This window comes from Astatotilapia calliptera, chromosome 3 (assembly GCF_900246225.1).
Source record: "Astatotilapia calliptera chromosome 3, fAstCal1.2, whole genome shotgun sequence".
Lineage (NCBI taxonomy): Eukaryota > Metazoa > Chordata > Actinopteri > Cichliformes > Cichlidae > Astatotilapia > Astatotilapia calliptera.
This window is the reverse complement of record NC_039304.1, coordinates 26,410,287-26,421,042: the sequence shown is the minus strand read 5'-3', so window position 1 is coordinate 26,421,042 and position 10,756 is coordinate 26,410,287. Positions and strand designations below refer to the sequence as shown.

At 41.3% G+C, this 10,756-nt stretch overlaps 1 protein-coding gene across 2 annotated transcripts; it reads right to left on the bottom strand.

Annotated features, from left to right (window-relative positions):
• Positions 1-901: 901 nt before the first annotated feature.
• On the bottom strand, positions 902-9,589 carry ccnb3 (cyclin B3). Of its 2 annotated transcripts, none has more exons than XM_026162603.1 (12): positions 9,405-9,589; positions 9,024-9,169; positions 8,760-8,843; positions 5,843-5,955; positions 5,549-5,726; positions 5,358-5,456; positions 5,138-5,230; positions 4,914-5,051; positions 3,467-3,622; positions 3,202-3,351; positions 1,166-1,296; positions 902-1,078 (listed from the first exon to the last, which is right to left on the bottom strand). In XM_026162603.1, exons 2-12 carry the CDS (start codon positions 9,105-9,107, stop codon positions 1,009-1,011), a joined length of 1,296 nt encoding a protein of 431 aa, XP_026018388.1. In that variant the 5' UTR covers positions 9,108-9,169; positions 9,405-9,589; the 3' UTR covers positions 902-1,008. The 2 variants fall into 2 exon arrangements, with proteins under 2 accessions (XP_026018388.1, XP_026018389.1); XM_026162604.1 differs by having other exon boundaries at positions 9,024-9,166.
• Between the last annotated feature and the right edge of the window lie 1,167 nt (positions 9,590-10,756).

Sequence of the window (10,756 nt, the reverse complement as noted above, 5' to 3'; positions counted from 1 at the left end):
TCACATCACAAAACTTGACATCAGAATGAGATTAGTCACTTGAGGTGCTGAACCTGGACCAACACTACCTTTCATGATCCAGGAACACCAACACGGGGATATTAGATTGTGTCTTCAAGGCGTCAGCAGTTCGCTCATTGTGCATTGTGACAGTTAATCACTATCACACATTTCAGTCTCTCTTTTTTAACACTCTCATTAGTAATCACTTTCCTGGCTAGCCTCAAAGTTGACTGGTTGATTGACTTCCTATTGCTTTTCCAGTAGTGCCTCAAGCATTTGTGTCCTGGACGAGCATCAGTAAAAAGAGGTTTCTTCCTGTCAAAATGGAGTTTTTCTTTCCCACAGTCGCACTTCGTTTAAGGAAGAAACAAGCTGCATATAGTAAAGAGCGTTTTTATTAAACATAAAAGCAAAACAGAAACACTTCTTTATTTTAAGAGTACGCATGACAGCCACTTAAAAGTAGTACGGCATCGTCTGATCGTCTTTTATACAAATAATTTGCATAGCAATAGTAACATGATGAACACTATACAATGCATGAACACGCAAACACACGCATACTTTAACTTGAAGAACATGGTAACATACAGAACTTGTGGGCCTGTGCATAATACGTCTTGGAAAGTAAGATTTACAAACACATTTTAAATCCAGTAAAACACACACACACACACACACGCACACACACACACACACACACTGACAAGTTAATAATCAGGATGTTTTTTTTCCCCCTAATCTTTAAAAATGTATAAAATACATGCTATAGTTTTCTCAAAGGTAATTAACGTCTTGCAAACAAACGCCCACATTAAAAACGCCTTTACATCAAATGGGAATTATTGTCTTATTATAATATTATGGTATAAAGGACAGACTACACAACACATAAATATTAAACATATTCACATTTTATATACATGTTTCCTCTTGAGGGAAATTTGAAAAATACTTTCACTCATCTTAAGCTTCATTTTCCCAACTTCTGAACCAGACACGTCACTAAGAGCTCAAGGCTTTCTCCAAAATGTCGATACTGAGCAATGGCAGAGACGCAACTTCAAAAAACACCCTGAAAACATATTAAAAGAACCGATCGTTAGCCAAAAACAACATTTTGAAATTATTCTAGCGCCTGTAATCTTTCATGAAGACTTACTTATGTGAGTATTTGTTCTTGATGGCTCTCAGTTTATCATCAGGAGGTGCTGAGAGCATCGAGTAGATTCTCCTGACAACGGGCGCCAAATCTGACGCCTGATAGCCCGAGTGAAACTGCAGGATGGGAGACTGCAGGGAAAAAAAGAGCAGCACTCATTTAAAAAAAGAAAAAGAAAAGCCAGCCATGTTGAACCCCTTTAAAGTTATTAAAATCCAATACAACATTACACAAAGATAATATTACTTCTAAATTGCCAAAAGCTTACAGGAGATGATTCTGGAAGCCGGCGCAGGCAAGAAATGAAATTACCCACCACCCCTAACAGCAAAATGGAAGCAATAAGGGCTCAATTTTACATACAAAAAAACAATTTATATTTAAATTGGGAGGACTGTTCAGGAGACAGAGCTGCAAATGAGAGGCTGGTAATGTCGCACGAACTGACACGGCATCAGATTTAACAAAGTCTACATTTAATGGAAAGGATGGAAATAACACGAGGAAGAGAAGCTTCTTCAGTGCTGCAAACATTACACATGTTAGAACAGATCAAGTAACGTCATTAGATGGTGTTTACTGTAGAAAAGAGTGCTTTGTATAAATCATTCTGAGAAAAAAGGTTAAAAGTTGCCAGCAACCAAACCCTTCCCCTGCTTCATAGTCAGCTATAATAATGCAAGTTGTTTGTATTGCTCAAAACTTTGACAAACAAAAAGCAGTCCAGGTGTCTTTATTTCAAATGCCTTATGTTACCTTTACCAGGGTGACCAAGAACATGCAGACAAAACACATGTTCACATGTCAGATTTCATCCACATTTTCCAGTCATGTGACCGACTCACTACCCTGAATGGGCAAAACTTTCCTCCATAATAACGGGCAATAGTGGACAGTCTGTAGTACTGCAGGACAAAAGCATTAAGCTTATTTTTCCACCTGACTGGAGCCAAGACTACTTGGATCATCCATCCGTGGAGGAAAACAAATATATGAAGTGAAACTATGGGTTTTTGGGGACTTGGGATCCATTTTTATATTTAAATCCCTGAAAGTGGTTGAGTGACATCTACATGCATCTTCTACAGATTCCCTCACCTTACCTTGCTGCTAGGATGAAAGCATGTACTTTTGATCTGGATGGGTTAATAATGCCGGCACGTGACAGGTGAAGAGCAAGAAATTGTTCATTGTTACAGCAAAAGCAAACGCTACATAGCTAGCTTAAAAAAAAAAAAAAAATTCAATTCCATATTAATAATCTAGTACCAAATCACAACAAATGCTTCCTCAAACTGCTTGACATTATAGGAAAAAGACCCTACAGTAATACAGAGAAAACAGAAAACACCCCCAAAATGACCCCTTATGAACAATCAAAAGGTGATAGAAGAAAAAGTCCCTTTTAACAGGAAGCAACCTTTGGTAAAACCAAAGCTCAGGGACGGGCAGCCATCTGTGAGTGGGGGTGAGGGGAAGAAGAAAGCACAAGAGACAAGTGCAAGTATGGGACTATTAATTTGTCACATTAATGTCGTGTCATAACAGTAAAGCTGACAGAATTTTTCCAATGTTGGGTAAATAGTGTTTACAGTGTAAATGCCACTGACAGCCTTGGTCGCTGTTGACAGCAGGGATTGGTGCAATTTGGCTTGAAAGGGAGGAATAGGACAGGTGTGTTCAGATGTTGGTGCTGTACTCATTTCTGTAAAGAAATCTGATAGTCCAGCAAGCTTTGGCCAAGTTAGACTCAAAGACTTCCAAGGACTGGGCTGGAGGGCGCCGTGTGGGTATATCCCAGTAGCTCTGACATCGTGTGAAAACTGTGGATTGTGGTCTTCTATTTATAACTTGAGTATCTGGGTATTGAGAAATGGCCTTAGTAAAAACTCAAAAAGAAAGAAAACCTAACTTGCCAAAAATCAACTTAGGAGAGCGAAAACACTAAAGATCAGTGTCAGACTTTAGGGAAGTATTTTAGACTGGTCCGTTAGTCTAATGCAAGCAAGACAAGGAACAATATGGAGGTAACCTACCCATCCTCCCAGGTCTTTGGTGACCAGCGCCATCAGCAGGCAGGCCGCGGCCACCAACGAGCCTCTCTCTGGAACAAGGTCCATCTCCATGAGACTCATCTCGCAGTAGTAGCGAGCCAGAGTCAGCGTGTCCATGCTGGCGCTCACGCACTGCAGACACAGCCACAACAAACATTCTCGTGAGATGTGAACGCAGGTCGAGTCACACAAAAACAAACAGAGAGCTGCAGTCAGTGGTGGAGTAACCTCTCCTGGTCATGCACACCTTGGCATAGCGTCTGAGGAATCGATACGGGATGGGGATGTTGATGTCAAAAGACAGCGTCTGCAGGATGCTCTCCTCCATGGAGATGAGCTCCTCCCTTTTGTATGCGTCGTCACAAATGTACAAGAAGTCGTCGACGCAAGGCGGGCTGTGCTCCTGCGGGATGGTTAAAAAACACGAATAAGCATTAGGTTGAAACCTGATTGCAATTCGACCGTCCCCTTTGATGCATTTTCGAGTCCTGCAGTCATTTCACTGCGTATGCACAAGGTCAGGTCTCACAGTCCGTTTGATCTCATTTCTGTTTCATGTTTTGAGCCTCTGGATAGTTGCTCCCCTTCAGTTTTCTCTACGTGCACTTCAAAATAAAAGCCCTAGGCTGTAACAACTTTTACATGCTTGATCTAAAGCTGGAAAAGCTCATGCCAACTGTGCCCGACATCAGAGGAGGCTGAACTTCTACTCTGGCCGCGGTTACGACAGAATAAATAACACTTTTCACCCATTTCTAAAGACGTACAGAGCTTGAAAGCACCGAATGTCAAAAGTTTATGTTTTTTCTGAAATTCAGTACGTCCTCTGACAACCTTTCTTCTCTGGCTGGGTCTTCTATATGTACACTCTGGCCACTTCATTAGATACACCTGTTCAACTGTTTGTTAATGCAAATATCTAAAGTGTGGGCTTGGGGGGGCCCCTGGTGGGCCGCAAAGATACTGCAGAGGGGCCGCAATTTAAAATTAATTAAAAACTGTGTACAGCTACATAGTTTACAGATGTATTTTCTTATGTAAAAAGGGAACTTAAACTGGTAATAGTAGGTGGTTAGTTTGAGAGATAACTCATTATGACCTAAACTCACTGCCCTTGTATTGAAGTTTGCATCATTTTTTTGTAATAACATTTTCAAGGAAATCCATCACTGTCTCATGTTTTTTGATTAGATGGTATTTTATGTTTTTTTTAAAGCACTCAGCTTTGTAAATGGCTGATGGCATGTAAATAATGGTCAAGACGATCTGCTGAGAGTCAAAACCGAGGATCGGAGCGGAATTAGAAAACCTGCAGCCACGCTGTAAAGAAGTGTGCACTGAGTGTGTGTCTCTGTTACATCGAGGAGCCCTGATAGGTGCAGTTAATCAACCTGGGATTGAGACTCCGTGACTTGCCTCCCAGGAGCACTTAAGAGCTGAATATCTCCGTTCACGTGTGCTTTTTATCCTCACAGCCTTGTTTTTTTTACTTTTCACCATTAAAAAAAAAAAAAAAAAAAAAAAAAAAACTATTTTTTAGAAACACATTCACCTTACAAGCAAATGATTGCGCTCTGTTCCCATTAATAGACTTGTATACTAGTTTAATACCTTTCTTTACCATTACTTACCATAGCTTGTGAGACATCCTATGAGAAATTTCAGACTCCCATGTGCCACAGTTGGGTTCTCACCTCAAATTTGGAGGCTACGAGCATGGCGGTAGAGCCAACGAGCTGCAGCATCTCCCTGTGGACCGGGGTTTTAGCCAAGTAGTGGTCCGTCATCTTTACCGCCAGGTAGAGGGTCTCATGGTACAGCTCGAAATTCTCCTAAATAAAGGGAGAAACAAAGTGTCACTCAGAGCAAGCAAGTGTTTCTAACACAGCAGGAATGCGACGTTTAACTAACACCTCACCTGTACTTCGACCAGCCAGTCAATCAGGATGGCCCTCATCTCTGAGTTGAGGCTGGGCTGCGTGGGCATGTAGTTACAGAGGACAAACTTCTCCTGCGGACGATAAAATTAAAGAGAAAGGAAATGTAAACAAAACCTGTGTATATTTAAATTTATTTAACTCACAAAAAAAGAAAAGAAAAAAAGTCCAGTGCGATAAAGGCTTTACAATTTGTCTCACCTCTCTGTTTTTAAGGTAGTCAAAAATATCCTTTGCATACTCTGGACACATGTAGCAGTCCTCAGAGTTCTCAGAGTCAATGTCAAACTCCTTTGGGATCTGCATGGATGGGTGAAAAGAAAAGGAAACACAACTCAGGAAAAGCTTTTCACAGCGTCTCTAGCTTTCTATAAATCTATAATTTCCCTTACTTCTTGTCTCCGAAGGTGTGCCGGCACTTCACGGGCAGCAGGAGACGTAGCAGCAGCAGCCTGCTCTTCTACAGGAGCTGCCACATCGACCAACGTGTCCCCTTCCTTCTCCTCCTCCTCCGTATCGGTCCTCTCTCGCTCGGATATCGTTCCCTCTGAGCTCACAGACGACGACGACCTGCACGGAGGGAGAGAAGAGGGGAATTAAAGAAGTCTGCCACCGACTGGCGCAAGGCATGAAAGGGGAACAAGAAATTTAACCTGAGGGTTATTAGAACAGTTAAATGGACCTACTTTTTCAGGTTAGCTAGGTTGCTTGCAGACGCTGAGGTGGAGCTGGTTTTCTTTGCAGTCTTCTTCCCTGGTTCCTTCTTCTTCCCAGGAAAGCTGATCTGTACCTTATGAGCCTGGGAACATGACGAGAATTAGTTTTAAACATGGATCCAGTTTGTGATACATTTTACTTCAGACTCTTACAATTTGTCCTTTTATGCATGAAACAATTTCAAAATGTGACTCGAGTCCAGACAAATATTCCACACAATCGTTCTCTGACACACCGCTGGTTTGACAGCAAGCGTTCAGGTGATTGTGAGGTGAAAAAAAAACAAGCAAAATGTTTGTTTCACACCCCCGCCAGGCAGCCGAGGACACATTCACACCACAGTGCAGATCCATCACACACTGACGCACTAAAATGTAGGATTAGAGTGTCGCACAGGCTTCAGACACCACCCTGACGGAGGTGGGATCGGTGAAAATGTTTAAAGTGGATTTTGTTTGAAACTTCAAATTGCCCAGCTTTATTAAAACATGTTTTGTTAAGTGACACACTTTCTCATTTAAGAGTTTGCCATTTCTTTTTATAAGAATTTTTCTTTATTAAGAAACCACGCATGTTTCAGTTTAAGCGTCGTTTTCAATGAATTGCATGCTCAAAAAAAAAGTTTTCTCACTCCTATTTCTTCATCATGTTGAAGCTCTACTTTGAACCTTATTAAGATCCAACCATGCAAAATATGATTTTTTTTGCCATTTTTCAAGTGATCGTAAACATTAAATGGAACTGTATCAATACGCCCTGTGATATCTGGGATAGGCTACAGTCCCCCAAAGACCTGAATTAAATAAGTGGAGAAAAATAAATTCAAAAAGTCCTCATACATGAGAACAGAGCTAGTAGCTGTCTGTAGAATACACCAAGCAAAGACTGAACACTCGAGCCAGGCTGGACTAGGCTGGAAATGGAGTATTTGAATTAGTGACACCACGTCTCCTACTGCTACTGTGTGCTAACTGTGCTCAGACCACTTTGATGGAATCCGTATCTGACGACTGTACCTTGTGCAAACCGTATGTGCAGCTGTAAGTTTTGATGGCAGCAGTAATGTCAGCCTTACATCAAAAGCAGAATAAAGTCCGATTTAAATGTTAAGAAGTCGACGTCGTAGCTGGCATTTATGCTCGCGATGGTGCATTACATGTTTGTTACCATATGGTTGTCATGGTGTTTTATATGCAGTGCCAGCCAACGGCGGGAAATGCCAGGAGTAGGGATGGTATCGTTTAGGTTTTATCCGATACCGGTGCCAAACCGGTACTTTTGAAACGTTGCCGGTGCTTAAACGGTGCTCGAACTGGTGCTTAAAGAATGGAGAACACAAACTTTGTCCAAAAACCTCTCATGTTCAGCTGTTTTTTTGTAAAAAGGTAACAATGTTAGCCTTTTCTGCAGCTATAGGGCATATATGGTATGGTATGGCTGGAAGCAGTGCTTAAACAATGGAAAAAACACAAACTTTGTCCAAAACCTCTCATGTTTAACTGTTTTCCACTTTTTCTTTGGTCATTTTAGCCTTTTTGGCCAGGGTGAAGGGAGTATCTGCCATCAAACAAGAAGACAGCTGCATGTAACTACGACGGTGTTTGCTAGTTCACCTTACATGCATTAATTTAATAACGTGGATAGCCTACTCAACGTAAATTACACACGAACAACATTAAGCTACTCGCCCAGAGAAGAACGGCTGCTGCTGCCATCATCATCCTCATCATTTCTGCTACACTGGCAGGGCTAGGGGCCAGGACTCTCCTCTTCGGGTTCTTGGGGAATGTTGCTAACTCCGGGACCGATAACAGGCACCACGCCCGTAGTAGGTACGGTGCATTTCTCGGCTTTAAAAAAACGCTACGTTGCCAGGTGTTTCATCAGATTCGAGGTGTTACCTCCTTTGCACAGTATCACCTTAAAGTACTTGTTGCAGGCTGCTGAGTTTGCATCTTTGGCTGTGAAGTACAGCCAGACTTTTGACAGCTTAGCCTCCTTTGGGCATTTTTAATCTGTAGCTAAAAGAACGTACGTACCTGGGCCCGCCTACTATGCTTGCAAAGGTAAAATGATTGGCTAGAATCTGAAGTGTATGACATCTGAGGAAATAAAGCACCGAAATGTGCGCTGCGTTTTGGTCTGGTTACTACCGTTTACGTCAGAACCGGTGCTATAATGGCACCGGATACCGGTACCCATCCCTAGCCAGGAGTTTCATCTCTCTTCTGAGTCCTCGCTCATTGTGATCTGATGTTTTGGGTTGTAATATATTTGTCCCTCAAGTTTTTTCCCCCTCCATCTTCTTGTACAAACGCTCACATCACTCTCAATAAATTTTCTCAGTCTCTCTCCCTCTCCGTGAGTTTGACATTTGTGAGTCTTTACATGGATGCTGTGATTATTATTCATTGTACTGAGAAACTGTTTTTCTCTCACTGATAAATTCAAAAACTGTGGCAGAATGAAACAGGAGGAATCAATGCTGAACAAGCTGATCACAATGGTTGGGCCATACCACACATTTGTGTCGAGAGGAAAAGAAGTCAAGGATCATTTTATATTTGACGTTAGCGTGAAAACTGAACTAGGCAAAACAAACAAACAGTCCCACTGAAGCAGGACTTATAACTTTCTTATATGTCAACACAATCAAATGGTTAAATGTTGACAACTTTAACCTTTCACATACAAAAAAGCACACAAACTAGGAGCCCATGAAATCCTACGAAAGGTGACATCAACTGTCAGGAAGTTCAATCCCGACTCTTGATGAACCATCTTTGCGATAAATATGTCTCTTTGTGTGCTTATTGAAGCTCTGATCCTGCTGTTAAAGCCCAAGTCACAACCTTTAAAAAAAAAAAGAAAGAAAAAAGTACTTACATTGGTGATATCGATGAAAGCAGTCCTCTTCTTGGGAGCTCCACGAGGAGGGGAGGAGGACCTCTTAACCTGTGTCGCGTCCTCCTGTATGCACAAACAGAAAACACACCACATATATAAAGTTTTGCACAGTGCATGGGCAAAAGAAGCCTCGTTGCGTTGCATTGCAAAGCAGGCATCATCATCATCTCCATCCTTCCCATGCAGCCTTCAGGTGCAGCACTACCTGCCACCAGAAGACACATGAATGCACGTGCATTTTACCTGGTTCTCGGACGCTGTTGCATTCAGTTTGGGTATTTTGCTGCCAGCGGCCGCTGTGGGTTTCCTTCCCCTTGGAAAAGGCATGGCTCACTCCCTGACGGTTTCTTCCTAAAAACAAAGCTCTGCAGCCGCTGCTCCGTGTTCTGCTACAGCAAAGAAAAGCACGCAAAAATAGCGGGATGATTAAAAGGAAACAGTAAAAGAAAAACAAACACATTTAAAATTGTTTTGAGATAACGTATATGGCTAAACATCACATGCAGAAACCCTGGTATTAAAGCTTTACGCTAAGAGGGCGGAGTTTCTCAGGTGAATCGGTTGTGTACTAAAATTTTAAAAAATAGAACGCCAAAATGGCGCAGATAAATTTGTTTATCCTACCTTATGGTATAAAACTTTCTTCTTTAGTCCGGTGACTTGTTTTAGAGAAGCAAAAATGCATATAGTTTGGGTTACTAATCCGATTCAACTGTGTTGTTACTAAGACGAGAGCTCAAACAAAAGTGGTTCAGCCGAGGATCAAATCTGCTGCGCTTCGCTCTCATTGGATAGAATTTGAGTCTGGCGGACCAATCAGGACGTCGCTAAGGATGCAGGTTGCCAAGGAGCGCTGGTTTTATGTTAACAGCTACGCCCGGTGCGTCGACGGATACAATTTCAAAATAAAAGAGTTAAAAAGATCATTGATTGTTTAAAAAGAAAAGGCTCTATTTTATAATTTAACTAAGGTTTATTTTTAAAATTGGTATTTTCCTATTTAATTAAGGAAGCAAAACTTACGGTTAGCAGTTTAAACAACTACAGCTTCTGTGCCGCCCAAATCTTTTTGACAATATCAAGCAAACTCCAAAGGAGGAGCTTTCGCTATTTTCAAACCACCAAGCAACCAATAGGAGTTTTAAGCATCGAGGCTTGTATTTTATTGACATTCATATGGTTGAAACACGCTTTTGATCTTGAATTTGTACGCTAGTGCATATACTCAACACACATATATACACACATACCATTTAATATTCAATATTTGTTTTAATTCAAAACATCTTTCTACTATAATACTGCTGGGGTAGCTGTGAATCAGGAAGTATACTGAACACCATGTTGCTCTTTGATCCCTTCATTGGAATATGAATGTGTATAACTATTAGAGAGAAAGCACTTAAGCAGAAGAATAATTTGTATGAATGGGTGTAAATGAGTAAATGAGGCATGTTGAATAAAGTGCTTTGAAAGTATGATAACCTGTATCCGGTTGTTCAGTGATGACGCGACGAATCCTACTTCCGGGTCTAAAGTAGTCTGCGTTTAATATGGCTTTTGTGTTGTTAACATGTTTAATGTTATGTATTTTCTTCTATTTGATCTCAAAAAGCTCCTAAAACAGTCAGCGATCACTGTTGACCTCCCTCGGCTTTTATTACCGCTAATCATTTATTTAAGCTCAGTTTTTAAAACCTTAGAATGTAACTACAGCCCAGCCCATGCAGCAGTATATGAATGACTAACCTCGTATTGTGGATGGATTATCTCAGTTGTTCTCCTGGCTGAAGTTTGGTCCTTTTACAGCATCCTGCCATGCGATTACATTTGTTCCTGACCACCGAGAACACTCACGTTAGCTTTTATCGAGTGGAAAAAAAGTTAGCTTGTTTATATTATGCTAACATAGCTGTGTCGCTAGCGGTCACGTAGCACATCATTATATACCAGCTAGCCCAAGTTCAGTAACCCTA

Coding starts and splice junctions, on each gene's coding strand:
- ccnb3 (XM_026162603.1), bottom strand. CDS start 9,107: ATGCCTTTTCCAAGGGGAAGGAAACCCACAGCGGCCGCTGGCAGCAAA. Junction 3,352..3,466: donor TCCTCAGACGCTATGCCAAG/GTGTGCATGACC, acceptor CTGTGTCTGCAG/TGCGTGAGCGCCAGCATGGA. Junction 1,079..1,165: donor AAGAACAAATACTCACATAA/GTAAGTCTTCAT, acceptor ATATGTTTTCAG/GGTGTTTTTTGAAGTTGCGT.